Source organism: Mytilus californianus, unplaced genomic scaffold (assembly GCF_021869535.1).
Source record: "Mytilus californianus isolate M0D057914Y unplaced genomic scaffold, xbMytCali1.0.p SCAF_6, whole genome shotgun sequence".
NCBI lineage: Eukaryota > Metazoa > Mollusca > Bivalvia > Mytilida > Mytilidae > Mytilus > Mytilus californianus.
This window is the reverse complement of record NW_026262712.1, coordinates 71,182,276-71,209,501: the sequence shown is the minus strand read 5'-3', so window position 1 is coordinate 71,209,501 and position 27,226 is coordinate 71,182,276. Positions and strand designations below refer to the sequence as shown.

Genomic DNA, 27,226 nt, shown 5'->3' with positions numbered 1-27,226 from the left:
TAATGATTCTTTTCTCATATATATATAATGTTAATAGGGATTAAATAGCATTCCATATGTTCCTGATGAAGGTAAATCAAGAAAAGCACTTAGAACACATGAAATTTATAATGTGTTGTTTTCATTTTTTATGAGAAATAAATTTATACTGTATTATCCAGGACGTGGGAAGGGAATATCTCAGTCCATAGCAAACATGTGATGTTAGCTAGAAGACAAAGAGAAATAAGCTACATAATAAAGTAAGCAATAGTACAACCACTACAAACATCAAGTTGTATCTGCAGATACAATAAACTTGTACACAAGAACTTTTTACATGAAAACCACTGAACAGTTCATATCGAATATAATGTGCGAGTTCCCTGCTGGAATTTTGTCAAGTACATGTATCGGTTCATTGATAAGCACAGCAAAATCAATTTCTTCCGAAGAGAGTATATGTAATTGTAGATCAATACATTCAGCAAAACACAAGGTATGGCAATCAAGTTCTACTGGGCCTCTTGTTCTGATGTTGTTGAGTTTTTTTTATATAAGAGGATGTAAAAAGCTATTTAGGCAAATACAGTATCCTATTTGAGACAAAATGCAGAACGAAAATGAAAAACAAATAACTTACATAATCAACAAAAATATTTAATGAATAAACATGTACAAATAATGAAAGATTGAAGAATTGTTGTGTTGTGACATTGATCACATATTCAAATCCTTAATAGAACATTACAGTAAATATTAAATTTCTTTCAATGCATTACAACTAACACATACCCTTTTAATTGCCCCTCAAATAAAACTAACTCTCACTTTTGCTCTACAATTAATCAATGATGAGTATACAAAATACTTTCTTATTTTTATATAAAAACTTGTACTGGTAAAAGAAGAAAAATCCTAACTTCAAAAAAATAAAATTAATTTGTTTAACTCTATAAATTCTATAAAAACTCAGAAGTTACAAAAGATAATACCATATCAAATCTTTATAAGAGATACACAGAGCAAATTATGGTACCACAAAAGCAAACTGACAATTGAGTTGGAAAAAGGAGAGGAAAACCATAATGCCTAAAAAATTATTTTCTATGATTGAAAAAGAATTTGCTTATTTTGTAAATTCTTTAAAATGGATGTTTTTTCAGAGGTACACTGAGCAAATCATGGTACTACCAAAGCTATTTAACAATAGCTTCCAAGAACAGGATTATTCCTATTACAGGCAGACAGATCGAAAAACACCTGCAATACTATATACCTCCTTCTTAATGAGGCAAGGTTATACATTTGTTTATTAAGATTTAACTTATTTTTCTACTTGAGCCATTTTCATTGATCTTCTTTACTTTTTTAGCAATGACTATGCTTGTAATGGACATGTGCTATGATACAGTAAATGGTGTCAAAACTCTTTGATAGAACTGAACAAAATACAAAGACAAAATGTCATTCATACAGAATTCATGCAAAATTTGTAGAAAAGAGGAGTACAAGAATAAAGAAACATTTTTTTTCTTACTGTGTTTCTAACATTTATACAAAAATATATTAATCAATGACTTAATCAATCTTTTTAAACAAAAACCAATCTTATATGTCTATGAAAAATACTTGATTTATGAGAAATACATGCACACAATTGTTCTCAAAAAATGATTATTGTTAAATATTCAAAGGTGAAAACATACATTATTCATTAAAGATATTGGTCGCAAGATACAAACGACTTTAAAGTCACAACTATATAATGACACAAAATCTGGTAAAAGTATTCATTACATTTCTTACTCATTGTTGATAAGAAGTTACTTCTTCTCATTTGTATTGAGCAGTATTACAAATGTCTAAGTTCAAATGCACTTAATCATCACATTCAGGGTAACAGAAAAGTTGTATGCTAATAAATGATCACATTTCTAAGTACACATTCCAAGAAAAAAAATTTTTTGAGACTTTATTCAGTTTTTATCACAAAAATCTCTATACCAAAAGTAATCTAAGATCAGATTTTTGCTAAAAAGCTACAACAGAATTCTAACAAAATTAAAAAAGACTGTAAATTCAGAAATTTTTGCATGCATTTATCATGTTTATTATTGTGAATCGTTGACCACTGGGAAATATGAAAAACTTATTAATGGGATTGCAAAAATGTTTATGAAGGAAGATCACTACTGAAATTATGAATGCCAGTTTTTATTATTGCGAACCTGATACTGTCATTATTTTGTATTAATGAAAACATCGCAATAATTTCTGAATTTACAGTAAGTAGTAGCTGAAGCCTGAAAAAAAAACATTTGTTGTCAAATTTTGAAAAATTTTAATATTTTTTTTATAATAATAAAATTGTATTGTTTCAGAAAACTATTGCAGTAACACATACATCATTATCTCTCAGGTTTACTTAAATAAAAGAGTATAATCAATGGACAGAGTACATTATGAGGACTCCAAAATAATATTTAAATTACAATTAATTCCAATTTTGGTGAACACTGCACGGAAATAATTCTGCTTAACGTAATTTTTACTCGATCTATTTATCTTATCAACAGTTTAATTAGTTTTTGTTAATTTAATATGGCTAAGGAATTCATTGCCAAGCTTTCAATTCAACAAATTCAAAACTCAATTTCCCAACTTTTCTCTAGACTTTGTTGATGTATCTGATATTATTGATTTCATTTTTAAAATCAGGATATCTGCTTTTTCTGTTAAAATGCTTTATATTAAAAAAATTTAAGGTATTCCTGTAGGTGTTTAATTCATGTTTAATTCATGAAAGTTATCCAACTTGTGTTACTATTTGATATTTCAACTGTGTCACTTTTGCAAATTGTAAATTTTTAAAATTCAACATTTTTGGAAAAAAGGATTTCCTACTAAAAACAAGAGTGCAAACGCTGAAATGTCTCGCTTGTTTTACTGACCATTGATTTTATGTTGAAAGTCTTAAAGATAAAGGTTTTACTACAAGTATCACATAAACTTAACATTTTTAAAGATCCATGACAATGAGGTAAAGGTCAGATAAAAACTGTCACACAGACATGTACACCTTACAATTATTCCATACACCAAATATAGTTGACCCATTACTTTTAGTAATTGAAAAACAGACCCAAAACACAAAAATTTTACGTTAACCAATGAACCATGAAAATGAAGTCAAGGTCAAATGATACTCGCTAGACAGACATGTACACCTTACAATCATTCCATACACCTATTATAGTTGACCTATTGCTATTAGTATTTGAAAAACAGACCAAAACACAAAAACTTAAAATTGACCAATGAACCATGAAAATGAGGTCAAGGTCAGATGACACTAGCTAGACAGACATGTACACCTTACAATCATTCCATACACCAATTATAGTTGACCTATTGTGTATAGTACTTGAAAAACAGACCAAAACACAAAAACTAAACATTGACCAATAAACAATGATGTCAAGGTCAGATGAAACCTGCCAGTCTGACATGGACCCCTTACAATCATTCAATACACCACATATAGTTGACCTGCTGATTGTAGTATCTGAGAAACGGACCTAATCACATAACTTTAACCTTTATCACTGATCCATGAATTGAGATCAAGGTCAGGTTAACCCTGTCTGACGGACATGTAGACATTGCAAGGAACCGATATACCAAATATAGTTATCCTATTACTCATAATAAGTGAGAAATTCACGCAAAAAACTGTAATTTTTTTTCAAGCAGTCACTGAACCATGAAAATGAGGGCAAGGACCATGGGCATATGACAGATGGAAACTTCATAACATAAGGTATCTGCATACAAGGTATGAAGCATCCAGGTCTTCTACCTTCTGAAACATAAAGCTTTATACAAATAGTTTACGCTGCCAACGGATAGTAATACCTATGTCTTGCATACTGCTACTTTCGTCACAGGCGAGACAAAACATGTATTTTGTATTGACAAGCTTAAAGTATCAACAGACTGACATTAATCTTTATAATTTTCTCTGAAATGCAAAATTATTATTAATTTAACACTAATTTTGATATTTATGATTAAACAGACCAACTAAACCTTACTACTTTTGATAACCCACTTCAAAAAAACTAATTCTATTCTAACCATCACAGAGTTCTATGTTTAATCACATTAATAATCATTAATCACAAAATATAAGTATTGCACAATATTTGGAATAACATAATAATGAAAATGATACATTTGACTTATCATATCATCCTTACAGGTTTTATATATGTAATAGCACCTTCCAATAGCCTACACCAAATACAATACATAAAATATATAATTGATGTTTTTAAAATTCTATCATAAACTGACAATTTTGCAAAAAGTTATAATCAAATAATAGCAAATTCAGATGACATATAGAATTTTGCATACACACTTCTTTAAATGAAACAAAATATTCCATACAGATATAAATGCTTCTGTATGTTTTCTTAAAATTTTCTTGATCAGTATTTAGTGAAACTATGATCAGAGTGAAAGTCATCTCTGATGTAAAACAGAATCATAAGATATATATTATTTTTTTCTAAACAGAATTCTAGTACAAGTTGACCCTTTTTAGTTAAAAACATTTCAACATTTTTTGGTCATATCAAGCAAAAGAGTAAATGCCTTTTTAAGAATTGCTTAATGGAGCCACTGCTAAAGGTTTATCAGTCACAGCCTTTAAAATGTAGAACCTTCGAATTTGATCATGTTTTATACAAATTGTTTATACAGAAAATTTGAAGAAACATTTTTCACTAGACAATGCTGGAAGACAATCAAATAAAATTAATGTTGCACATGATACTAGATCAAATAACAATTGCAATTGCATGTTCTGTTAATAATGTAAAGCTAATTTCAGATCCAGTAAATGATTATATCAACTCAAAAAAGAAGTGATACTAGATTTTAGAAATGATGTTAATATGAAAATTTAACTTTAATTTTGTATTAAAGTAAAGGACACTAAAATTTAACTCATGAACTTTCAAAAATGACATTAAAGACAGCAATATTCTTCATATCAAATCTTTTTATCATCTAGAATCAAAGCTAAAGTAGGTCATAACCTTTGTAAAGAGGCTTGCACCTCTTATTTGATAAATATTTTAAGAGTATAATTAATGAACAAAAATTGAAATAAAAATTACTTTTAATCTAACTATCAGAAGTCTCAGTTGTGAAAAAGATTTGTTCATTAAATGGTTTAAAAAAATAGGTTTAAGTTTACAAAAAAATCTTTCATGGAATTTTATTAGATGAATATTTAATGTACATATTATGAAACAATTTCTCTTTAACAAACTTTCAATATTTAAATCTGTATCCTTTTCTTACAACAGAAAACTTTAAGTTTGACTTACTCACATTTTAAATATTTGAATGCACTGAAGTACTATGGCAGTAAATAATATTATCAACAACCTGTATATGTAACAATTAGTATAATAAATATGTGAAATCAACAAACAACTATTTTACAATTTTTCAAGTTTTTACTTCTTATAGAATGACAAAATCAAACACACACATGCATACATATACATTTCAATCCACAAACATTAATTCTCTGTATGAACCAGGCAATATAAAATTAATTTTAATATCTCCTCTAACCTCCAGCAGGTTTTGTAACAGTCATATCACATCTGGGTGGATTTTTAAAGATGCATGTTCAGATCCACATCTAGGAATTTGATAAAGGGGGCCCGCGAACAAAGCAACATTAGGAGCGGGACTTGTAAAATGTCTATGCATTAACCATATATGTAGCTCCTTTAAGGGGGTCCATACCGCCTGCCCTGCTTTAAACCTTAAATCCACCTCTGATGTTGTTTGCATTTCAATTTTTGAAATTTCAAATTTTTTTTAAGCTTAAAATCATGATATTTTAATCATTTGGATATCATTAGATTGCATATACATTCGCAAAAATAGAGAACAGCTCAAATTTTAATGTAATAATTGAATTTCAAACAATGGAGAGCTGGAAAAACCCAAAAGGTAAACAATGAGCCTACTGCGAAATGCCTTATCTTTTTAGCATTGTTGCCTGATTCTTACAAAGGCTGCAGTAATCCAAGTAACTTGAATAACAGCACATTCAAAATCCACAATAACATACATTTTCCTGTTAAATAAGCTTTTTGTAGATACAATATAGTTAATTATACAATCCATTCTTAGTCTTCATATTTATATTTTGTTTTTATCACAAGCATATTATAAAATACAAATATTAGCAACACATTAATGAAAACATTTTTCAGTTTCAATGGAAAAGAAGAGGTATGGTGTATTAATTTATGACACATGGTCACATTTGACAAAACCATAAGGAAAGTAACAGTGCTTTTATTGCTGTACTTCATCTAAAAGTTACAGTAGGACCTTCATCACAGAGCAATAGCTCACACCTCACAGCAAGTTCAGGACAGTCCCCTAGCTCCAGTTTGAGCTAGATTTTTGCTAGATGCCGTACACTCTCCTTTTCATTTAACCATGCAATGGAACTGTAAGGAGTTAATTCAACATTTTTGTAGGTCAAAGGGGATTTCCATTCATCTCTGAAGTAATTGAAATTAAATAGTTTACTCATTTAATACTGAATAAAATTCATTTTGTGACATATTCTTGAAACTGATAATATAAATAGAAGTTTCTGAATGTTATTAAATAAAAATGAGAGTTTTGTTTATTAATAAGATAAGAAATATCTAAATTTAGTATTTATTTAGGGGTGAACAGAATGTATTTTTTCAGGGATTAACAGGATGTTATAAACTAAATAAATCAATGGCTAAAGGAGAAAATAAAGATTTTCTTCCACAGGCAAAATCCTACAATTTGTTTTTCTTCTAACAATTCTTTCATGTCTGAACCTATGGGGTTTTCTGGTCAGTGCTGTGTAGTAATTATAAGTAAAACTAATAATAAGAAAATTCAAATTTTTTCAATGAATTATTTTCATTCTAATAAAGATGCAATATGTAAATATTTTCACACCCAACTTAGGAAAACTTTAACATGCTGACAAGAACTTATATGAGATCACTGGCCTTTTATATATTTTCCACTTTAAAAACCCTTTTTTTCAATGTTTTATTCAGTTGTTCTGGTGACCCTGAGTAGGATATTTGCTATCAGACTTAAGGGTAGGTACCAATAGAGTCTTAACTAAAAATTCAATTTGTCCAGGGACAAATGATTATTTTTATTTTAGTAATTGAACATATCAATTACAAACTAAAACATACTACATTTGAGATATTTTATTTTTACTAGTTAGTGTTTTATATGTGTTATTTGTGCTGTATCAGACTCAGGGGTAAATGTGCCTGTATTAAGAACAATATCATAACATCAAATTGAAAATTTTCTATGGTTAGTTCAAAGCAATTACAATTTTATCAGCTACTGCTTATGGTTTCTAAGGGTTTATAAAGCTCTACAGTATGCTGACATGAAGTCAAAGGCGGTTCTGTAAAGTACAAAGACTTAAAGGCTGGTAAATCTTGTATAATTAATGTCATCAAGGAACACTGGGTGTCGAGGTGAAAAATACTAACATTCCCCTTGTATGTTACAGAGCATCATTTCATAAGGGCATTCAACTCCTTTAAAGACATATTTGTAACTTTCCTAAACAAATGGATAATTCTTCTTTCAACATTAACAGATTACAGCTTATTTTTAATCTGAAATAGTTATCCACTTCCTACACATTTCCAAGACCTCTGTTAAATACTTTTTTCTAATATTTCTACCATCATATTTAGAACACCTGATTTTTATCTGAATTTTAAATAAAAGAATGTTCATATTCATCATCTCTTTTTCTTTCCTGCCATTTTTCTTTTCATTTCTTCTTCTTCCTTTTTCATGTCTTCCAGATCCTCTTGCATACCAAGCCTTGCACTGTAATATGTAACAAAAGTGAGAATACATGTAAACTTTCAGAAATTTTTTATTGATTTAACTCATTCTGGTTAGTAATATTACAAATGGATGCTTAATTTCCTAAAAAAAATAATAAAAAAATGACAGTGTCATAATATGGGAGCACATGCAAATAAACATGAAAATCTGTCATTTTTCATCCAACACTAGCAAGACTAATTTTTAACAAAATAATTTTTTCTTTTTCTTATATGTGTCAAAATCTAATATCTCCTAATTTTTAATGTCTATACAATTTTCTCATAACTATTTGTAGAAATTTCCATATTTTCAAAATATTCTGAACAAATAGAGATTTGAATAAAAGAAAAAGAAAGATTTTAATTAATTTAAGAACTCTACTTTGGGTGATGACAGATATTTGCAATAAATGAAAGCTATTAAGTGAAACTGTTATTCTAAGCATTTATTGATGAACCCATCTTGAATATGCTGCCCATTTCATTTGTACAATTTGATTTTCAAATTTGCAAACACAATTTATAACCAATAACTAATTATCATTACCTAATTCTTAAAAGACAAATTAAAGAAGCACATCAGAACTTTAACCCTATTCATGATTCAATGATTCTTCAATTTTCCAAGGAGTGATAACCTTTGCAAGTGCTCTGAACTATGTAAATGAAGTCAAGGTCTTATAAACCCTACGAGATGGAAATGTACATCTTAAAGTCATTGAGAAACAGACATAACCATGAAAACTCAATGTTGACCAATGAACCATGAAAATGTTGTCACAGTGAAATGAAACCTTCCAGACGGACATGTACACCATACAACAAATTAAAGTTGAACTACTGCTTATAGTATCTGAGAAACAGATCTAACAACAAAAACTTAACATTGACCAATACCTCAAGATCATTCCATATACCAAATATAGCTGACCTACTCCTTAAAGTATCTTAGAAAAACTATACAGTCACTGAACCATAAGAGTGAGGTCAAGGACAATGATGATAAAAATTTCTAGCGTAATAAGGCATTTGCATACAAGGATCTAGGTCTTCTACTTTCCCAAGAATAAATATTTATACAAATAGTTTAAGCCATCCCTATCACAGCTGCTGCCATAGAAGCATCCCTATGTCTTGCATTCTGCATCTTTCGTTGCAATTTAAAATACATGAATGCATGCTTTAATCCCACAAATATTGCAGGATTTTCAATAATGAATCTAATTTTTAATCAGATAAAAGTTAAAATAACAAAAATACCGAACTCCAAGGAAAATTCAAAACGGAAACTCCTTTATCAAATGGTAGAGGCATTTCCTTATGTAGAAAATGGTGGATTAAACCTGGTTTTAGAGCTAGCTAAACCTCTAATTTGTATGAAAGTCGCATAGAATTCCATTATATTGACAGCAATGTGATTATAAATATAATTGTGATGTTTTTAATTCCAGATATCTGTTCAATACTGTTCTTACCTTCTTGCTTCTTCTTTCATGACATCCTTGAAGTTTGATTCCATATTTGCAATGTCATAATCACTTTCATACTTAAATCTGTTAATATAAAATTAAAGACATCTAAATTATACAAAATTTGACACACTAAAATTTCTTGCTTGCTTGATGTTGGGAATATTTTAAAGGTCACTCAAGGTTAGCATGCAATCAAAGAACCATGTGATGTCATATATAGGATTGACACATTTACGTTTTATTAAAAATGCACATATACTGTTGACATTTCACACATGTACATCAAAAGCAAATAACAGAATTAATTTGTGACACTAAGCCTGATCACTGGAATATTGACAATATCAGTTAGGTAAAAAACAAACTTTAAACAATATAACATTCTTCATGATGTCTGCAAAATTTCTCAGATCAAGAATTTTTAACTGCCAAAATGTTTTTCGTGGAAAAGTTAATGTTATGCTTGGTTGATGCAAAAATCACATAAACAGGTATTAAATTGAAAAAATTGTCCATCTACACCATTTTCTCTAGAAAAAATTCAAAGTTCATCAAAGAAAGACAATATGAAACAAGGCAATCAAATTTATAGGACAATATCTAATAAATTTAGCTAAACAAGACAGCCAGACTGATAGTTGTTGCACAAATTTTACATTGGGAGATTAAATTTTGTAAATAAGTAATGCATATTGTTTTTCTTTAATTGTTTAACATTTCTTACCGATATAACATGTTACTTTTATTATTCTTCCCTTAGTTTATTTATTTTGTATTTACATTGTGTCATAGGTCAAATTTATTTGTTCAGTGTATGTTCAATGGTGTTAATATGTCCTTTGATTGAGTTAAGCTATTTCAGTTGATATTTTATAGTATGTCTTTCTATGTTGTGATGTTACACTATTATTTCAGAAAAAGGGTGAAGGTTTGGTACCATTAAAACGTTTAAACCCGCTGCATTTGTTTGCACCTGTCCTAAGTCAGGAATCTGATGTTCAGTAGTTGTCGTTTGTTGATGTGGTTCATAAGTGTTTCTCGTTTCTCGTTTTTTATATAGATTAGACCGTTGGTTTTCCCGTTTGAATGGTTTTATACTAGTAATTTTTTGGGGCCCTTTATAGCTTACTGTTCGGTGTGAGCCAAGGCTCCGTGTTGAAGACCGTACTGTGACCTATAATGGTTTACTTTTATAAATTTTGACTTGGATGGAGAGTTGTCTCATTGGCACTCATACCACATCTTCTTATATCTAATGGCATTATCATAGGATTTTTTTACAATCGTTGACATCAAAAGTATGATAGCAAGACTTACTAATTCTAAAATTAGGGGGAATACTGCACCAAAAAACTAAGAAAAAAAATATGCAGGTGAATGACAATAAAACAAACACAATGCAATGAAACCTTCATAAACAGCAAATCCCCTCTCTTCTTATGTATTTTATTTCTTATTTAAAACATTAATGCACATTGAAGTGATTCAATTCATTTGTTGACCTTCTATACATACTACATTGACTAACAAAAGATTACTCCTCATTTTACAAATCCTCACCAGAAAAAAAGAAAACCAAAGACTATATGTTATATCCCCTCTCAAACTTGTTTCGACATCGGGAAAATTAACAGAACATTGGCTAGATAAATTGATTTAGTAAAGGCATAAAATGTTAAGGTTTGAGAAGATTTTTTTGATAAAAGGATTGATAATGAATTCGGTGAACATATGGTGAAGGTCAAGACACTTTTTTGCTACATAAAAAATTTAAATATACAAGATTTTCAATAAGATTTAAGTCTACTGATATAAATATCATAAAAATATAACTGAATGGTTTAATTGACTTCATTCATCATGAGCTAACTGAAGTTGGGAGGATCTGTGTTGGTACCAACATAAATTACTGCTTAAGCTTAAAAAAGTGAAATGCAAATTTTAAGAGTCACTGTTGACAAAGGCAAGCTAGTATATATAGATCTTTTGTGTTACATGTAGATACATTTGTAAACTAACAACTTTTTTTTCATGTCAGATTCTTTAAAAACTTACTTTCGCCTATCATAACCAAATATATTCCTGATATGTTTGGAATAATCTTCATAATCATTGTCATAGCCTTCCATTTCTTCTTCCTCCCCTGACGACAGATAATCCACAACAAATCCATCCAGGTCCCCATCAAATTCGTCTTCTGAATCTGAGTATTCATCAGGATGCTTCCGCTTCGCTTTAATAATAAACATCAAATTTGAAATTGATACAAATTTTAGTTTAAATACAAAATTAAAAAAAAACATTAATTTTGAATATAGAGTTTTATTAACATTTAAGGTGGTACCTAACACTACAGGGAGATAACTCTGTAAAAATCAGCTAAACGTTTTAATTACGTTGTATTGTTAAGGAAATATTAAGCTTCTCAATGATCAAAATTAGTGTTTGTCAAACTGCTATATAACCAACGAAATTTTTCTGATAAAGTGGTTGGTTCAAATTTTTTGAAATTTTTATATTTTTGTCAAAGGGTCAAAGTAAACATTTTGTCAAAATTTTATGAAAATTAAACGAGCCAAATTAATATTAGTCAAGGTGTTGGGTACCACCTTAAGAAAGAAAAAAAAGGAATTTTCACTGCAAAATATAAACAGTTCTATGTTGTTCAAGTATTCAAATATTCTACAATGTTAAAAGCAATATGTTTTGTGACTTATGAATTCCAATAAACTCTGTATACACTTCAATGAAATTAAGAACAATATGTTTTCTGCCTTATCAATTAAAATGAAATATTTCTGTGTACATGCATACACATTTTCATCGTGACCATTTTTGCTGTTGTTTTTTTTAAATATTCAATGTGTGTGGTTCCTTGATTTCAGTTTTACAAGGCAAAATTCAATTATGAACATGATGAAGTCAATTTTCTTGCTTTCCTTTGATTTCACTCTGTCACAAGAAAAAGTTACCATGCCTGATGGTGTCACATTAAAAGAACACATCTTTTTTTCAGATTAAAGAAAAGGAAAGATAAAGATTGACTTCATATTAATGATAATGTCAAAATCATTACAGAAAATCAAAAATTATCTTTTTGTGTAAAGCTTTGGCTAATATGAAAATAGATTTCAAGATATCAAAATAAGGCTATTTTGGCAGGTTTTTACAGATTCAGGGCCCAAAATGGGGGTCTTATCAATTCAAACCTTCTCCTTAACTAATTTAACTGTCCTAATAACAGAAATATTACATCAAACTTATTGATAATAGTTGCAGAATCTTTAGCATGTTTAGTTACACTCTATGTTTAACTATCAAAGTTTTATCATTTAGTATTTATTAAAGCTTCCAGAAAACACCCCCAACAAGTTGACAATTCTGGATTTCCACATTCAAAGAGGACTATAATTATATACTATTGATGTTGTTGCAATTGTTTCAATGTATAAACTAAAATGAAGTACTTTAAATATACAATAAACTGACTGAATCTGAAAATCATTTCTGAAAGAAATTGTCAATTTAAATTCATGTATATGTACATGCAGTTAGGCCAGGCCCATAATTTCCAAAAGATGAGTTTCCACACTAAATGAACGTTTGAAGAATTTCATATTTTCACAAAGTTTAATTAAGAGACATGTCTGATAGTTCAATAGTGAAAAAAAATAATTTTCTTAAAAGTTCAAAAATGAAAAGATAATTAATACACAGGGGCGGATTCAGGCGGGGGCATGGCAGGCGTGCACCCCTAAAATTTGCAAAGCATGGGTTGTCCTCAGCTTAATAAAGAATATTTCGATAATTTTACCTCAAAAAAAATTTTAAAGTTTAAGTTTGCGCTCCCCCTAACCTAAAATCTTGGATCCTCCCCTGATACACATATTAAAACAAGTAGTATCTTTAAATAAAATGCTCCGCAGGGCGCAGCTTGATACGACCGCAGAGGTCAAACCCTGAACAGTTGGGGCAAGTATGGACACAACATTCAAGCTTGGTACGGCTTTGCATTTGGATTGTGATTAAATATTTGACACAGCATAGGTTTCTGACACAGAATGAATGTGGTCTAAGAACTTAAAAATTTTAAATTGGACATTCACCTGTTATGGTCCAATATCCAAAATCTAAATACATCGTTAGATTCAGCATATCAAAGAACCCCAAGAATTCAATTTTTGATGAAATCAAACAAAGTTTAATTTTGGACCCTTTTGACCTCAATGTGGACAAAGTTGATAACGGGGCCCAAAAATCAAAAATCTAAATACATGGTTAGATTCAGCATATCAAAGAACCCCATATATTCAATTTTTGTTGAAATCAAACAAAGTTTAATTTTGGACCCCGATTTGGACCAACTTGAAAACTGGGCCCATAATCAAAAATCTAAATACATGTTTAGATTCAGCATATCAAAGAACCCTAAGAATTCAATTTTTGTTAAAATCAAACTAAGTTTAATTTTGGACCCTTTGGACCTTAATATAGACCAATTTGAAAACGGAACCAAAAATTAAGAATCTAAACACACGGTTAGATTCGGCATATCAAAGAACCCCAATAATTCAATTTTTGATGAAATCAAACAAAAAAAGTTTAATTTTGGACCCTTTGGACCTCAATGTGGACCAATTTAAAAACGGGGTCCAAAATCCAAAAACTAAATACACGGTTAGATTCAGCATATTAAAAAAACCCAAGAACTCAAGAATAAAACCCCATTGAAATTGGTCAAGAAATAAGCAATTTATACGAAGTATCTTCTTTTGCACAATACTGTGCAATTCAATATTTCTTGCTATTGCGCAATACTGTACAATTGACAATTTCTTGCTATTGCGCAATATTGTGCCATTGGATATTTCTTGCTACTGCGCAATACTGTGCAATTGAAGATTTCTTGCTATTGCGCAATACTGTGCAATTGAAGATTTCTTGCTATTGTGCAATACTGTGCAATTGAAAATTTCTTGCTATTGCACAATACTTATTATATAATAATTTACACATCCTGTTTGGTATGTATCTCCTACCATATCATTAATATTTAATTTTAAATATAAATCAGAAATAACCAACTTAAAATGGAAAATTTTAAAAGAAAAAAAGAGGAAAAAAAGAAAAAAAATGAAAAAAAAAAAAATCCCCCCCCCAAATTTTTTGAACCCCCTTATGATTCATCACCCCCAAACTCAATCCCAGCCTTTCCTTTGTGGTATGGTACCTTGCAGTACAATTTCAGAGAGATCCATACACTTGAACACAAGTTATTGTCTGGAAACTAGAAAAATGCTTATTTTGGCCCCTTTTTGGCCCCTTATTCCTAAACGTTTAGGGCAATTACCCCCAAACTCAAACCCAGCTTTCCCTTTGTGGTATGGAACCTCGTAGTACAATTTCAGAAAGATCCATACACTTACACACAAGTTATTGTCCTGAAACTAGAAAAATGCTTGTTTTTTGCCCCTTTTTGGCCCCTAATTCCTAAAATTTTGAGGCAATTACCCCCAAAATAAATCCCAGCATTCCTTTTGTGATATGAAACCTTGTGGTACAATGTCAGAGAGATCCATACACTAACACACAAGTTATGTCTGGAAGTTACAAAAATGCTTATTTTTGGCCCCTTTTTGGCCCCTAATTCCTTTACTGTTGGTACCATAACCCCCAAAATCAATCCCAACCTTCCTTTTGTGGTATTGAACCTTATGGTAAAATTTCATAGAGATCCATTCACTTAAACTAAAGTTAGAGTGCGAAAACCAATGTGTCTTCGGACGACGACGACGACGATGACGACAACGACGCCAACGTCATACCAATATACGACCACAAAATTTTTTTTGCGGTCGTATAAAAAGATATCTGACATCTTTAGATGGGAGCATATTTCTAAAACTAAATTTTTTTATTTCTTTTTGATCATATCTAAATGTCATTAATTTGACATAAAAACTATGAAGATTCTGAAAATTAAGCTAACGCACACAATTGTCTCTAACAAATATGCATAAATACTATTAATTAACTTGTAAAGGTATAAAGAGTATTTTCTCAGAGACAAGTGCCTTTGAAATTAAGAACAAATCTTTACAATGTACATAATGTAACACATAACAACTTGAACAAAAAAGGCTTGACAACAAGGAAGAAATGTCAATGATAACTGTACAAGCATAAATTTAACAATTAGAGATGCAAACCCTTTCGGTGCATATAACAGACGGACCACAAAGGCAGATGATCTTTAACACACCTTTTTTTGACAGGTAATTAAATTTTGCTATACATATTTTGACATTCTTTAATTTAAGTATTATATCTTGTACATGTATCTATAAATATTCATATTTCGATTCTAATTATGTCTATCAATTTTGACTGCACTAAAAAATTGCATGTTCACCAATGTACACATTACATGCCGTTACTCATGCAAAGGTAATATTTCTTTGTACCATGAAGCCATTTGACTACCAAGCCAATTAAGACAATATTTTTTTCTTAACAATTATTTGACCATTTTTGATTTCTTTAAGAATAAATTTTGTTTACAATGTTGCTTTATATATAATAGTTCAAAGAAAAATACAAAAATGTTTTAAAAACATATAAGTGTTTTATCATTCAAGGAAAAATAATCTCAAAACTGAATTGTGACTTTTTGTCCTTAACTTTTTATCCTGTGACTTTCTGTCCTACATTCCATTAATTCAATGACAGACAATTTAAAACTATACTGACTACTTCAGAAAAAAATAAAATAAATTCTAATTATTTTGATCACTGAAAAAAAATAGGCATAAAGAGTCAGTACTTTATTGCATGTATATATTTATAATTCATAAATCTTAGGGTAAAAATAATAAATGTAATAATGATAACGATTATAAAACTGTCTGATAACTGTAAACATTACAATGACATTACCAACAAGATATTTTAATTGCTTAAAACTCGTGAATATGAAATTTTACACTGTTTTACCTGTCATAATCCCAGTTGTTAATCTATCGCACTTAATTAATATCTGACAATTTTATTACACCTATGGCCACCTGGTACTTTGATCACAATAGGTGGTCTGTCCAGAGATCTGAAGTTCCAGCATGTCAGAGATAAAAAAAAATGCCCAGCATTGTTCACACACAATGTTCAAATGTGTACTGTACTATGTGTTCTTGTATTAAGAATACAACTTGAACAATGTTGAAGTGCTGCATTTCCTTCAATAAACTGAACATTGCTGAAAGGTAAGCCTTACCCTCCTTACTTAAAAACTGATTCAGAATTCTAGTGTTGTTGATGAATTAAAAAAAAATAGCTGGTATTTTATTTGTCCATAACTCCATATGCATGATCATGATGATATGACATTTATGGTAAAGTTCTTATTAAGCAAGAAATCAACTGAATTCAGATTCTGACATTCATCATGGATTTAACAATGTTTAACATGTCAGTTATTTCTTTCTTTATAAAGAACTTGGTTTATTTTCATATTAAGAAGTCCGACCGTGCGAGGGCTGTATAGCCAGTCAAGGTCGTTAAAAACTCCCATCATCATCATATTAGGATTGAGAGTCAGAGTAATGCACTGTCATGACTGTTATTGACATTATAGCTGCATTGAAATGAGTACTTACATGTATTTACTGTTCTGGTTTGTAGTTTTTAGAAACTCCAAAGAACAGTTTCTAATAAGGGAATACTACATATAGGCTGATTTACATACATTGTATCAGCAGGTTAGGTTTAACCTTACTTTCAGTAATTTTGAGCATTCTTTGATAATGTTGAATAGTGTTTTACATGAACTGTAAATTCTGAAATTTTGGTGAAAATTGCAATGGGCTAAGTTTCTCAAAAATAAATTTGCATGTTAAATTTTGATAGCATTATTTCTATGCAGTTTTCCTTGAAATCCCAATAATTAAATTGGCATTTGTGTCCATTGCATTGATTAACAATCCCAATAATAAATGTAAGCACAAAGGAGAAGGTCCGGTAATGGCTTATTTTGGCCTAAAATTTGAAGTTAATCTAATGAAAGATTTTTTACATTTTTTTAACACTTAAGTGTCTCCTTCGGTCATTTCAATTAGTTTATGTAAACAATTTGAACAGATTTGTTCATTAAAGATGCCTTAATTCAAGTATAAATATAAAAATCTATCAAATATGCCACAAACGTCACTTTTCATAGTTTTTGTCTAAAATGGAAGTGGCTGCATTCATGTTCAGTCTCAGACTTTATATATGTTATGTATCATCATCAAATACAACATATATTTAAATATTAAGACTGAACACAAGTGCGGCCAATTCCATTTTAACAAAAAACTGTCTAAAAATAAAAACAAATGCTAAAATTGTGAAGATCTCAGTAATTTTGCATGAATTAATGATGCTTGTACCTGATGCATGTGCATTGTATTGTCAAAAACAGCCAATATTTATGTAAAAAAAGTATTCTTCTTTCCAATAAATAGCTAAAAGTTTACATGTTTAACAAATTTTTGAAATGCTATATTTTGGGGTCAAAAAGGGGTCTTACCGGGCCTACTCCTTTCTGACTTACAGTATCTATGGTTTTGTCCTTTATTATATCGCTATCATTGAACTCTAAGGAATTTATTCTAAACTAATTTGTATTCTATTTTTCTCTTAAGTACTTTTTGTTCTTCAACTAATAAAGACCTTAATCATTATCAGGGAATGTTGCGTGCTTAAATAACTAGTTTAACCAAACCATTTGTTACTTTGTCCATATCAGGAACCTTTCAATCACTTGTATCTGGAAATTTGGTGGTATTGGCATATGACTGATAGTTTCTGCTCAATTAATTCAGATCTTAATCTAAATTCACTGAGACTCTCAAAGCGATTTAGAACTTGTCACAAGGTATTGCTGAAGATCTAGACCTATGTCGATATAGTCATTTTTTGGGTTTTTTGTTACTGGGTTGCGGTTGCATTGACAAATACAGTTTGACCAAAGCTTTCTTTTAATTATAGTATAATATAAAAATAAGGAGATGTGGTATGATTGCCAATGAATCAACTACCCACCAAAGTTCAAATGAAGTGGATATAAGCAATTATAGACAACCGTACGGCCTTCAACAATGAGAAAAACCCATACTGCATAGTTGGCTATAAAAGGCCCTGACATGAAAAATATGAAACAATTCAATTGAGAAAACTAACGGCCTATATATATATAGCTAATTTATAACAAAACAAATTACGAAAAAAAACCAAATATGACAGACATAAAATCCCTGTTTTAAAAACAAAAGACTATGGCTTACTTCATTGTATGTTCATCAAAATGAAAATTATGACTTAATTTAGGCAACTAAACTTACCAATCATTGCTCATTGTAAGGACACTTTTCCAACCATTTGCTATGTTCTGAATTACCGTTGTAAAAAGTGTGCTTTACTACATTTATGAATGGTGTTTATATTTAATTACCTGGCTTTGATGGTTGATTTTTCTTTATTTCTCCATATATTCTATCAAATGGATTGGAAGAAACTGGTTTTTCATTCTTTGGTGGCCCGCACACTAGCACATTTTCACGTACATCATCATAATTACTTCGTTTAGCACCATTTGATTTCTTCCGATACTCTTCTTTTTGGGAAATTCTTTCATTTTCTATATGCTCACGTTTTATTTTCTTTGCTGGATTTGAGTCTAAATTGTGTTGAGAATTTGTTGCTGAGTGTAGTTTGAACTGTTTTGTAAAAGGTTTTGAAGGAATTGAAGAAGATGACATTGATTTTCCTAACTTGTTACTTGATGACACTTTAGATGAACTAGGCACAGGCGACGAAGATTTAGTCACTAACTTTTCTGAATAAGGATTTTTTCTTGCAGTATTTTGTGACGAACTTGCTGATTTTGTCACAAAATTTGATGTAGATTTACTTTTTAATGAATTAGAGATTTGCTTTTCTCTTTTAACATCCAAAGTTTGTCTCTCTTCAATTTCAGCCTCTCTTCGTATTTTCTTATTTTTTAAATATTCTTGATATTCTCTTTGAGATGCCATCTCTCTTTTAGTCAATAATCGTTCCTCTTCTTTTTTTGGTTTTTTAATTACTTCAATTTTGACAGGCTCATGTGATTTTTGTTCAGCAATTTTTAACAAATCATTAAAATTCATTGATGGTGGTGGTGGAGGTTTTTTCTTTTTAACAGGTTTTTCCTCCCTAGAAGATCTGTCAGAACTTCTATCATCACTATATTTATCATTGTATTTACTATCACTGGAATGACTAGAAGATTTCTTAAAATCAGAATATTTCCTTTTTTCATCATCTTCATTTTTAAAAGTTTCTGATTTTTTCCCCTTTACCTCAGTTTCAGATACTTTGTCCTTCCCCTTTTTTCTTTCTTTTGGTTTAGGTTCTTCAGGTCTGTTCATCATGGCTCTTATTCGTGCTGCTTTTTCTTGTAATGCATATCTCATTTTCTCAGCATCAGTTCTGTCAAATATTACTTCTCTTTTAATTCCTTCATCAGTTTTGCCAAGCATTGTGATAGTTTTTCCATTCACTCTTTCCTCAGCTTCCTTAAATTCTCTTTTTATTTTCTGAAGACTTTCAAGATTTCCTGTCATTTTATCTCTGTCTATTTTACTGGAAAGAGGAGAATATTTCTGAGATCCGTTTGGTTTTTCATTCTTGTCACTATTACTTGATGACCCCTTTCCAATTGTTTCGGAAATTTTCCTTATTTTGTCAAGTTTTTCTGTATCCGATATTTTATCCCCTACACGCCCAAGACTCCCTGATATCTTTTTGATAATTGCTAGTTTTTCCTGGTCTGACATTCTTTCTAACTTATCTTTATAGGATGGTTTCTTGTCGATCTGTTTAGGAACATCTTTGTCATTTGATGGTTTCTTGTCTGTCTGTTTAGAAACATCTTTGTCATTTGAATGTTTGTCATTTCCATTTTTTCTCTGCTCTGAATGAGAAGGTTTATCATGTTTATGTTTAGAGAAACTTTTGTCACTTACTGATGAACTTCTATTTAAATCAGACTTTGATGAGGAAACAACAGTTTTAGCTTTTCCAAAACTTGCAGCTAATTTTTTAGCTTTCTCAAGTTTTTCCTGTGCAGATAATTTTGAACTTTTGTCTGTTTGATCTGTGATTTCTTCTGGAGGACGAGGTTTCTTTGGAATTCTAAAAACTTTCTTTTTTTCTTCTTCTATTTTTCTTTTACTCTCTTCTTCTTTCATTCTTTGTTCATCCATTTCTTAAAACATGAAAAATACATTTGAACATAATTCTATCAATATTACAGGGAGAAAAAAATTATCAAATAAAAAATTGATTCAGAAAGAAGGATAATTCTAACATAATAATTTGATAACATGGTTCTTAAAGTTTAAAGATCAAGTAAGATAGTCCATGCTTTATTATGGAAATCCCAAATATCTGTTCTGGTAAATTGAAAAAAATATTTACATTTTTTGTATGTGCATGTAACATGTGTAGCTAAAAGATTCTAAATATTCCCTGATTAAGATGACCTATGGATGGTCAAGATGCAAGATTTCCGCTGATGGTCACCAAATTCACAACTAGCCAAACAAAAAAATTTGTTGAAAAATTGTCCTGATTAACAACTGGCGAAATAATTTATCCTAACCATTTTTTGGTTCCTATCATGGAGGGTACTGATAACAAAGTACAGTGTGTCATGTGATTTTAAATGATAGAGTCAATAATCAGTTGCTTGTGTTATCAAAACCTTTACAGCGACTTGACAGCAATCAAGAAAATACGCAATAGCCATCTTTTTCGTGTAATGTGTTTGTTTGAATGGCTCCCCTCTCACACATGGAGAACTAATTCATTTTTTTAAACAAATCTGAAGTATAAATAAGCAGTTTTTATACCTTTTTATGATGGGGAAACAGAAAATGGACCATCAAACATTTGTTCAATTTACAGCAAGTTTTAGATATAAATAGTGACAATTCTTTAAACTTCTATTATGAATAAACCTGTGTGTTAACCTACTTCAAGGCTGAACAGCATAGAGATGATAGTTCCCAAGAAGGCTTGATTTGTCTGATAACTTAGTGTTAGTATATGACAATATAAGAGTTACATTCAAAAAGAAAAATACAATTTAGTTCCAAAACCAGTGTACATGTTTAACAATTGTTAGAAAAGTTCAAATAAACTGGATGTAAGCAATTATAGGCAACCTTAAAGCCTTCAACAATGAGAAAACCCCATTCCGTATAGTTGGCTATAAAAGGCCCAGACAGGAAATACATGTATATGAAACAATTCAATTGAGAAAACTAACGGTCTAATTTATGACAAACAACTTATGAAAAAAAAACAAATATGACCGACATGAACCAATGTCAAACACTGCCCTAGAAGCTCATGACTTGGGACAGGCACATAAAGAATGTGGCGGGCTTTGATTGTTCATTTAAAGTTGAACCTATTTTGATCTATTTTGATAACAGATTTAAATGGCATGCATTAAATTAAAAAAAGTTTTCTTGACAAGTATGGTAGTTCAAATACACATCATATTGTAACTTGAATGTCTAAGTATAACATATCATTAATAAATTGCTTGACATTGACTGGATAGGTTCTAAAAAAAGATCACTTCACTGCTTGATTTTGTTAAAAAACTATATGCAATATTTACTCCTTAAATTACCAATCCGTTGGATGTGTACTGATTGATACTTTAGTCTGGGAGAACATGATCTATTTATTAGTTGTAATTGGCTTTGAACTAGCTTTCAGTAACCATGGTTACTGTTAGTACTCTTATTGCAGTGCTTTGTATCTATTGTTTTTTATGTACTGTGAAAGTACTTTTATTTGTGGGTATCAATTTTGTGGTTTAAGCAAAGGTTTCATGTTCGTGGGTTCTTAAATCGTGGATTTTAGTTTTCTGAAAAAAAATCGAGTGAAGAATTTGAAGCCATCAGAAACAAAGTTTCTTGAAAAAAAAACTTGTTGTTTTATATTGATTTGTGGGACACTGCTAAATAAGTGTTCATTTTCACTTACTTGATCGTCTTTCATTACTTACAACATTCATCAAATTTTTATAAAAATATTGCTTTCAGAAATAAGCTGATTTATCTATGCTTACAAATTGTTGTGATTGAAGGAAATTGCAAAGTAAACATTTTAATTGTTGCACACGTGTAATCAGAAGTGATGACACTAATTAACCTGAGATCGAATGATTAACAGTTTAAAAACATCAAAGGTGTTAATTGGACCAGAAACATGTCACTTAAAGAAAACAGTTACATAAAAAATGCCACAAATGTACTTTGAATAAGAATTAATTCTTATGAAATAAAAAAAGTAAGCACAATATGATTTTTTTTTTTCGTATGAGAATTATAAGGAGATAAAATGAACATTTCATCATCCCATATCATCACCGGAAGTCTGACTTTCATCGATCAAAACTATTTTTTCATGAGAATTAATAGGTTAAAAGTCGTACAGTTTAGACTTTTAAAGATTAAATGGGAAAAAACTTGTCTGAAGTTGTTTATATAGTTCATAGTGTGTTTGCTTCTATTCAATGTATTATCTAGATTATATGCCCCTATCCTTGTAGTCAAACCTACATAGGGATATTTCCATGTCTTCATTTGGACAACAGCTGTTATATTTAGTTGGACACTGAAATTCGGTGATAAAGCCATCCATGAAAACCATGAAAATTGGTACCCCATGAATAAAAGTACTTTCACAGTAAGTTGTTTTTGTGCCTCGTACTGATCTTTTGAGTCAAGCCTATTGCAACTGATTAAACAGTTTGTTCTAATGTTGTGCTGTTACACCATGTCCAAGGTAAGGCCAATAGGGGAGGGTTGAGTGCACACGAACATGTTTAACCCCGCTGCATTCTTTTTGTGCCGGTCCCAAGTCTGGAGCCTGTAATTCAGTGGTTGTTTCTTGTTAATTTCGGTCATATTTGTTTTTCGTAAATTGTTTTCTTGTTTGAATTGTTGCACATTTTTCATGACAGAGACTTCTTTAGCCGACTAAATGGTATGGGATTTTCTCATTTTGGAAGATCGTACTGTGGCCTATAATTACTTACATCCACTTAATTTGAACTCTGGTGGATAGTTGACTCACTTGCAATCATACCACATCTCCTTATTTTTTTTAAGGGGAAACCCTGAAGATATATAAACCCTCACCATTTTACTATGGTACCATAAATATAAAAGAGAGGCAAATAAATACCAAGGGACATAAGTCATAAGTCAAAACAAACTGACAACCACATGACAAAAAACGAAAAACCAACCAAAAGACAAACAACAGTACACAAACACGATAAATTAGCTCTACATGGTTCCAACATATCTTTCAATTTTTGTTTAGCCGACATAAGTATACACCTGGTATATTTATATGTAACTTCAATCTAATATTCTGAGGTGTGATGAGTCCTTTAAAGAAACTATTCATAACTGAAAACAATGTACCTATCAACATCATTGATTTAGTTGGCCTATGCCAACAATTACAATTATTTTTGCAGTACTGCTAAAATATGTTTTTTTTAACCTTTTCTTTTTCGCTCCCGATCTTTCTCTTCCTTAACTTTCTGAAGAAATTCTGATTTTGGTCTACCATCTTTATCTTTCCGTTCCTTTTTAGGTGCATCAAGATCAGTTTTGAATCTCCTTTCAGTCTGTCTCTGCAAAAATAGATATCTTGGAATAATACACTGTACATGCTGTATGTTGGGTTTTTTTCCTAATCTATGCATGCTATGTGGCCCATGCCAGTGTATATAGATTTCTGACCAATCATAATCATACATTTACACAAATTACAATTAAATATATTGAAAATTAAATGTCATTCTTAAGGCCAAAATCATTTCTTTAGCATTTTACAGTCAAGTAACTAATTACATGTATCTAATGTAATTAAATGCTTATAAGCAAAACTAGTTCACAAACAGCAAACTATAGTACCAATGAATGATACCTTTGATATATCAATATTTTCATTGGTCTTTTTTGAAAACATCAATCTAATTTCACTTTCAATACATGCATGTTGTGAAAGTGAAAGTATGATTGTCTCAAATTAAATCTCTGAACATGACACATGTACATGTATATAAAATTTGGACAGAAATACATAAAACAAACTTATTTTGAAATACTTGTGTACTAATTGTTATTGATAATAGGAGTACAATCACCTGACAATTGAAATGACTAAAATGTTAAATTTCTTAAGCTTTCTTCACAGATGCTAGTTTACAGGACTTAAATCAGTTGTTAAAATATTCATCTTTACTACATGTGTACCAATAACCGCAACAAGGGATGTAAAAATCCATGTTTTTTTCTATATAGTAATGAAAGTCTGCTTTTTAAGTGAAGAGCTATGTAAAATTATTCTGTTACCCAAGTTATAGATGACACTTCAGAACATTGGTTAACTTGAGAATTTTAGGTACATGTAGCTCTACACTTATTTATGACTTTTGTTTCTTTGATATATAGGAAAACATGGAATGTAGCTTAAAATGGATCCCTTGTGGTGGAATTGAATACAATAAAATGATAAAGATCATGAAGATAGATTCTTTAACACAGTAAATGTTTCCAAGAGAAGCTCCAGTGACTCAGTTAGCATGTAGCTTACTAGAGGACATCAACACTTGTTACATTTATGCCACTGAATGTACATATAGTAAAACCATATAGGCCAAATAATTGTATATATTTACTGTTTCTAATCTAAAAGTATTACATGTAGGTAAATTACCCTGTAACCAACAAAGAATTCATTATCGGCATCTGCTTGTATACTAGTCATACTGATTTTTATCATGTTTATAGTTTGTTCTTATGTTGTACTATTACACCACTGTCCCAGGTTAGGGGAGGGTTGGCGCCTTCAAACTAGTTTAACCCTGCCACATTCTGTATGTGCTTGTCCCAAGTCAGGAGCCTGTAATTCAGTTGTTGTTGTTTGTTGCTGTATTACATATTTGTATTTCAGACATATCTGATGGAAATAGTTTTATTTCAGAACACCCTTTGGGATGATTTACATACATGTAATAAAACACAGAATTAAAATCTGTGGCAACTGTTGTAGTTGAAGTGCAGAAATCTCATTGTGCATTTGTTGTGAGGTCATGCTTACTATAGATTTTTTTTAGATATTGTGTAATACTAATTTTCCGTACTATGAAATTAACACATATAAAAAAGAGCAATATTAAATTAGGAGGATTTGAAAAGAAACAGAAGGAGCAGTTATCCCCAGATTCCCGGAAAAATAAACGATGAATATTAAAAGTCCAGAAAAAATAAAGCATTCTATTCCAGATCTTCCAAAATTATTCTGGAATCCAAATAAGTTTTAATCAGAAATCTGGAAAAAATAAGGGCCCAATTATCCTGACATAAAAAAGTCCTTCTGCCACTCTTATATAATACACCTTATTGTTATTTTGTCCAATCTGGGAAAACAGTTACTTAAACAACTTCCTGTTGAGGTCAAGCGGAACAAAACAAAGGTCATCAGCAATGAGATGAGGGAGGAAAAAGTATAGAAAGTGGACATTTTAAAATTATTATATAGTTTAAGAAGCAATTTTTAAAAGATAAATTAAAAAGTCTTTGGAAATGCTTTGTTTGATGTGTTTACGATGGTTTAAACATGTCTCTATGAAACATTTTATGCACAATACATTGTTTGAACAAGGCCCCAGATACCTTCTACTGGTTTGAAAAGTTGTGTAATTTTAGAACTTATCCGGATAGGAATAAATAGCGCAAAGGTGTATATGAAGACATGATTACACAACACAAGAATTTGAAGAAACAAAACAAAACAATAATTTGTGCAAACGAAAATGAGTTGAATTTCAATATGGGTGAAAAGACCCAGGGCCAACATAATTGTCGGTAAATGGGCCTAGATTATGTAAATTTAGTATAAGCCTACATATTGGTAGGGTCCCTGAACATTCTGAAATTAATGTTAGAACCTTTAGGCCAAGTAAATTTAATTAGTAGATTTTCATCCAAATTTTTTAAAAAAATGGGGTGGGTGGGAGGATTTTATTTTTTATTTTTTATTAGATATGAAACGCTCTTGTGACGTGTTCTTCATATATGCAAGTGTAATAATAAGGTTCTATCATGTATATACATGTATAACGAATCAAACATACAAAGAAATGCAAAAACCAAAATTTGAAACAGGATGTTATTAATGAAACGAAATTATCGACAGTTACCGGTAACGAAAATGAACAAAATCCGAAAATCGTAAATTTTTCAAAATAAAAAAAATTCGGGCGGAACGATTTGAGAGGGGCGGGCGGGGATGAAAATCTATCAATTAATTTTAATTGGCCTTACATTGTTGAAAAAAGTACCATACCCATTTCCGTTGGGAATTAACTCCTTGAAAAAGATTTTTATATGATAATTATGTCCTCGGAGGTTGAAATTTAATCAATATATTCGAAATAAAGAATAAGAAACATGTATGCATAATTTACAGTACAGCTGTACTGCGAAATTTGTAAAGCCAATGTGTATACCTGTTTTTGTGTGTTTTTAGAGGCTAAAGATAATATGGACACAAAGTCCATCTTTAAAAAGTTTAAGTTAACTCATGTATGTTAAAAAAAACTTTTTGAAATGTTGTAAAAACGCCAAGTCAGCTGTATAATTTGATAACCATAATTTCTTGTTGATTTTTATCCGGAAGTTGAGCGTGTTAAGAAGA

General features: G+C 30.4%; 1 protein-coding gene across 1 annotated transcript; it reads right to left on the bottom strand.

Moving 5' to 3' along the window:
• Positions 1-623: 623 nt before the first annotated feature.
• On the bottom strand, positions 624-27,224 carry LOC127704610 (protein SPT2 homolog). Its single transcript, XM_052208728.1, has 6 exons — positions 27,039-27,224; positions 24,023-24,155; positions 18,897-20,693; positions 11,465-11,642; positions 9,413-9,490; positions 624-7,935 (listed from the first exon to the last, which is right to left on the bottom strand). The coding sequence occupies exons 1-6, from the start codon at positions 27,087-27,089 to the stop codon at positions 7,845-7,847; spliced, it is 2,328 nt and encodes a 775-aa protein (XP_052064688.1). The 5' UTR covers positions 27,090-27,224; the 3' UTR covers positions 624-7,844.
• Between the last annotated feature and the right edge of the window lie 2 nt (positions 27,225-27,226).